This window comes from Chrysochloris asiatica, unplaced genomic scaffold (genome assembly GCF_000296735.1).
Source record: "Chrysochloris asiatica unplaced genomic scaffold, ChrAsi1.0 scaffold00042, whole genome shotgun sequence".
NCBI classification, from domain to species: Eukaryota; Metazoa; Chordata; class Mammalia; order Afrosoricida; family Chrysochloridae; genus Chrysochloris; species Chrysochloris asiatica.
The window spans coordinates 10,151,851-10,157,749 of record NW_006408560.1 but is presented as its reverse complement, the minus strand read 5'-3'; the positions used below and the strand labels follow the sequence as shown (position 1 = coordinate 10,157,749).

Here is a 5,899-nt window from a genome sequence, read left to right as displayed (position 1 = left end):
TACTTGCACAATCTTAAGGATTCCTAGACACCTTGTGTTAGTGAAGCTTCCCATACCCTTCCTCCCTGCCACCATGATCCTGCAGCCTACAAATAAGCATGACATATGATTTGCTGACAGCGCCCCATCCTGATTGTTTCTGGACAGCTGTATTTTTTCCCAAGGTGCTCAGGAAGATAATCTCTGAGCACTGAGCCCCAGTCACTAAGGTGCCCTCATGCCCAGGTAAAGGCTCTTTAGTTCCAGAATGCATCACAGGCAGGTGTAGGGCAGGTGAGATTTGGAAGAGAGGGTTGTAAATATTGAGAACAGAGAAGTAGTCAGCCAGCCCCTAAATGGCAGAGACGTGCTGCTTGCCAAAGTGTTTTCTATTTATTCTGTAGACAACAGGTATGTAAACCCACAAGTAATCTTATTCTCTAACCTCCCATTCTTTCTTATCCACCTCATGTGACCCCATCCTCTTAAATCTGGCTATACGTTAGTCACATGGGCAAACATTTAAAATCCTAATTCTTAAACTGAACTTTAGGCTGAGTCAGAGTCTTTGGGGGTGAAGCTCAGAGTTCAGTATTTTTAAAACCTTCACAGATGACTCCAGTGTGCCACAAAACTTGGAAATCTCTAGTTTAGATGGCTCTAGTTTTTACCATAAATTTCACCATCTTCCAAAATCCCAACTTTTCTCCACCTCCACTCCAGCTTTTACTTAGTAGATTCCTTTTGGTGCCTGGGTGACATTGTGAAATACTGACACTTTCTTCAACTCTACTCCCCAGCATATGTCTGTCTTGACAACCCAAACCCAAACCAAATTGTAATTCCACACTTTTAGCCATCAGGTCCACCAATAACTACCATGGACCCCCGAACCAGCTCTAGGGTTAAAGCAAAAATGAAAAGGATCAGATTCCAGACAACCCTTGGAAGTTCATAAGAACTAAGGAACTTGAGGGTGGAGTGGGATCTGGGGACACAAAACTTTCCAGGGCTGATATTTTATGCAATATTTCACTTCTTGACCACAATAACCTGATATTATAGAGTTACTGTTGTTGTTGTTGTTGATGATGTTGAATGTCTTTGAGTCAGTTCCAACTCATAGTGACCATGTACAGGGTTTCCTAGGTTGTCAATCTTTGAGGAAGCAGAAAGCCTCGTCTTTTTCCCATGGAGCAGCTGATCGGCTTGAACCACTATTCTTCTCATTTGCAGTCCAGTGCTTATCCTACAGAGGCACTGTGTACCAAGGTATCATAGAGTAATGATTATTAATTACAGGAATGAATATCTTCCTAAGTGAACTTTGGAAATACAATTCACCTTAAGACTAAGTATTTATTGATTGACTGGCAGGGGCCATTCAAGAAATAATGGCCAAAAAATTTCTCAAACTGAATGATAAACAGTAATTTACACATCAAAGAATCACAAAAATCACCAATTAAGGTAAGTTCACAGAGATCCATACCTAAACAAATCACAGTCAAAAAAAACAAAGAGAGAATCTTGAAAGAGCATGAGAAGGACTCGTCATGTGCAAGGGAGTTTCCATAAGATTAAAAGTGATTTCTATCAGAAACCGTAAAGGTCAAAAAGCATTGAGATGACATAGTTGAAGTGCTAAAAAAGATAGTCAACCAAGAATTGTATGTGTCAAAAATGAAGGAGGCATTAAGGTATTCCCAAATAAACAAACTCAGATCAGTCATTACTAGCAAACAAGGAGTTTTTCAGGGTAAAATGAAGCAGCACTTGATAAGAATTAACATATATAAAGAAAGAAAAATAGCACTGGTAAATTTAACTACACAAGTAAATACAATAGACAATATAAATTAAGTTTGTTCTTCATCGTGGCAATTTCTTATTTCAGTACAATTTAAAAGTTAACTGGATAAAATAATAAGGATATGATTATGTTTATTGACTTACGTCACATAAAGATGTAATGTTGTATGACAATATGAGCATGAGGGAGGGGGAGAGGGAACAGCTATGTTGAAAAACATTTCTAAATACTATTTATAATAAGTTGGTATTCATTCTAACAAATCCGTTGTGGCAAATTGAGTCAATCTTGATTCATAGCCACCACATGTGTGTCAGAGTACAACTGTGATCCACTGGACAAAATAAATGGTAAACTCAAATGAGAAATGTCCCCATCTTACATTAATAGACCTCATACAAGCTTCATATATTTTCAGATTAAACATTTCTACTTATCAAAATTCAGTTATTCTCAATAGCCCTCTTGTACAGTAACCCCAAGTCTGGTTTCCTGCATACCATGAGAGATTGTAGAAGCCCCCATGTAGCCCAGACAGGGTCTCATATCTATTATTCCATTATTATCCATTCATTTTATTCCAAGGACTTCACAGGAACAGTGACAGGTTACTTGTGAATGTCAGAAGGCTTTGGGTTATGTGAAAGGTCCAGAAAGACTGACACCGAAGACTATGACTTCAGTCTCAATACAGTATGCACAGTTATACAGAGTTGTAGTAGAACATTAAGTACTTAGGTTTAGACAAATATGTGTGTGTGTGTAAATGTGTGTATATATTTTTCCATCTATCTTTCCTAACAGATTGTGAGCCACGCAACGACAGAAAAGTCACACAGTCATTAAATATGTCTCATATCAGCAAAGCCCTTGGGACAGTATCTGTGGTGAGGAATGTAAGCTAGAATGAATGCTGCAAGGTGATGGGATGGTTCCCATTAGGCCAGAATGAGAAGCAAGTAGACAGTCATCATAACTTCCTAGTTCCCTTTAGTCACAAATCTCAGAGAGTGTCCAGGAAGAGGATGGTCCTTGGAGTATATGACTCATTATCCTTCCACAGTTGTGAAAGCAGCAACATACCCTGGCTGTGCCTCACAAACCCAGCACAGGATAAAAGGGCTCCTGCCCTGAGGTCCTCATCCACAGACTCTTCAGAAAAAGACTGCCTCCACTGACCTGGTGAGTGTCAGGAAGGGTTAGAATCTCAGCTGACAGTGTTTCTAAAACAACCCCAGATCGAAAATGGAAGCAATAGGAGGACCATAAGGGGCAGCAGTGTAGCAGGTGATGATGAGAAAGGAGACTTAGACCACAGGGCAGAGTTCTGTGAGTTGTAAAAGCCACAGGAGCTCTGGGTTCTAACCATTTTTATCTGAGTACTTTGTCAGGGATGCACAGGAGTTCATCTGACGTCTGGAGGAGCCTCATTCAAATGCACATGTCCCTTCCATGTCTCCACTTTTCTCCCACAGGCCATGGCTTAGAAAGTAGCTTGATCATGCAGGACAAGAGCCACAAAGAGAGATAGCTGCCTGAAACTTCTGTGCTTACGTGTCTTTTATTTTTTTCAGGGTGAAACTCTTGCCAAGATGTCATGCCAGCAGAACCAGCAACGGTGTCAGGCTCCTCCCAAGTGCTCCTCACCCAAGTGCCCCCCCAAGATCCCTACACAGTTCTCGCCCCCAGTCTCCTCTGGCTGTGCTCCAAGCTCCGGGGGCTGCCATGGTCCCAGCTCCGAGGCTGGATGCTGCCTGAGCCACCACAGGCACCACAGGTCCCACCGATGCCGGCGCCGGAGCTCCAGCTGCAGTGATGATGGCAGTGGTCAGCAGTCTGGGGGCATCGGATGTGGCCACAGCTCTGGGCATTGCTGCTGACCTAGCAATTGTAAAGAAAACAATATGCTGAGGTCCAAGGATAATCCCAACCAGACCAGCTTTCACAGTCTAAGCAGTGTGGATGTTACTATGGAGGCTCAGAGCTCTGATCAGCAGACTCTTTCAGGACTTCCCAATTCCTCCTGCACTTACTGATGCATCTCAGGGCTGCATCTGACACTGTGGAAAATAAAGCTCCTTTTCACCACCTATGTATCACTGGTCGCTTCACTTTGTTGCTCCCTAGATGCCCCTCACTTCAGCTCTCTAGCCCATCACTATTATGCAGGAATGAGGAAGAGAATCCTTACTCTAGACCAAAAATATAAGGGCTCTGTCAGGTGTCTTTATGCTAGAAATGAGAAGGAAAGTAGAAGAAGAGGTAGTGGATTGAGACCTGCTGCCATCGGTAAAAGCACTGACTTTTCCCAGGAACCTTGTTGACTTCACAGTGGCATCACTGGATCATTGCTATAGTTGTTGTTAGGTGCCTTTCAGTCAACACTGATTCATAGCAACCTTATGCACCATTCTCACAATCATTGTTAAGCTTGAGCCCATTGCTACTGCTACTGTGCCAATCCATCTTGTTTACTTTTTCACTGAGCCTCTACTTTAACAAGCATGATGCCCTTTATCCAGGGACGGGTCCCTTCTATATCCAAAGCGTGAGAGATGAAGTCTCACCATCCTGGCTTTGAAATTTTTTCTTCAATAAATACGTGACATTTTAATGTTCTTCTTCAACACCATAGCTCAAATGCATCAATTCTTCTGGTCTTCCTTACTCATTATTCAACCTTCACATGTATATGAAACTGTTGAAAATACCATGGCTTGGGTCAGGCACACCATAGATGTCAAAATGACATCTTTGCTCTTGAACACTCTTAAGAGGTCTTGTACAGAAGATTTGCCTAATGTGATAGGTCCTTTTCATTTCTTAACTGTTTCAGTACCACTGTGTTTTGACAGAGTGGATTCAAGCAAAGTGAAGTCTTTGATAACTTCAATCTTTTCTCCATTTATCAAGGGGTTATTTATTGTTCCAGTGGGGAGGATTTTTGTTTTCTTTACATTGAGGTGCAATCCATACTGAAGGCTGTGGTCTTTGATCTTCATTAGTAAGTATTTTAAGTCTTCTTTGCTTTCAGAAAGCAAGGTTGGGAGATCCGACTTCTGGCACTTCCCTGACCAGGCAGTTCAGGTAGGGCAGTCTAGGGGAAAACGGGCAGAATCGCACATAGGAAACCTCTGTCTAGCAGACAGACAGCCTTTGAACAAACATAAGATCTTATATTTCAACATTCTAAACTCTTTTTTTTAAAGATCAAATTGCTGAGGAATTACAGGCATTTTGAGCTTTTGCCTGCCTGCATGCGGCTCCCGCTTCCACGCCCGCACCGGCGAGTGCCTCTGCACCAGACCTTGGAATGCAGGGCTAGAGCAACACCACTTAGAATGCTGCATTTCCAGAGAAAAGGAAGCATAAACTAACAAAGCCGAACAGAGAGGGATATCGGCGCAGATATTAGGAAATTTAGGGTACCCACTGTACAGAGAGACTGAGAGAGGCATCTTTTACGTCATCAAATACAGACACTACCTCCCTGCAGCCATTACCCCCAGCCCTCTACTGCCCCAGCCTAGACCAGCCCTCTGCCAAGCCGCCTAGGCTCAGGAATGCCCAAGGCACAGGCCTGCCCACTGAGGCTAAGGCCCAGACACTCCCACTGAGGCCAAGGCCTTCCCTGAGGCCCAACCTGCCCACAGAATGGTCACAAAGGCCCAGGCCCAACCAAGGCCCAACCCACTGCATAGCCAGGTCGCTGAGGCCCACAGCCCCTGAGGCCCAACCCGTCGCATAGCCCAGTTGCCAAGGCCCAGTGCCCCTGAGACCCAACCCGCCCTCAGCCTGGTCCCAGAGGCACAGGCCCCCCAAGGCTCAATCCGCCCAACCTACCCGCTGAGGCCCAAGACGCCCGATGCCCAGCTGCTGATACCCAGGACCCCTGAGGCCCAAACTGCCCACCTGAGGCCCAAACCACCCACCCTAGGACCAACCTTCTTGCAGCCCAGTCGCTGACGCCCAGGCCTCCAGAGGCCCAAACCGCCCGCCCTAGGCTCAACCCACTCGCCCAAGGCCCAAACGGCCTGCCACCGAGGCCCAGGCCCAACTGAGGCCCAAAAATGTTACTCTGAGTTAAGCAATAAGGAGAGTGAAAAG

General features: G+C 44.6%; 1 protein-coding gene across 1 annotated transcript; it reads left to right on the top strand.

Annotated features, from left to right (window-relative positions):
- The first annotated feature begins 3,384 nt into the window (after nucleotides 1–3,384).
- Nucleotides 3,385–3,672, top strand: LCE3D (late cornified envelope 3D). The gene has a single exon (XM_006861446.1). The coding sequence runs from the start codon at nucleotides 3,385–3,387 to the stop codon at nucleotides 3,670–3,672; it is 288 nt and encodes a 95-aa protein (XP_006861508.1).
- The last annotated feature ends 2,227 nt before the right edge of the window (nucleotides 3,673–5,899 follow it).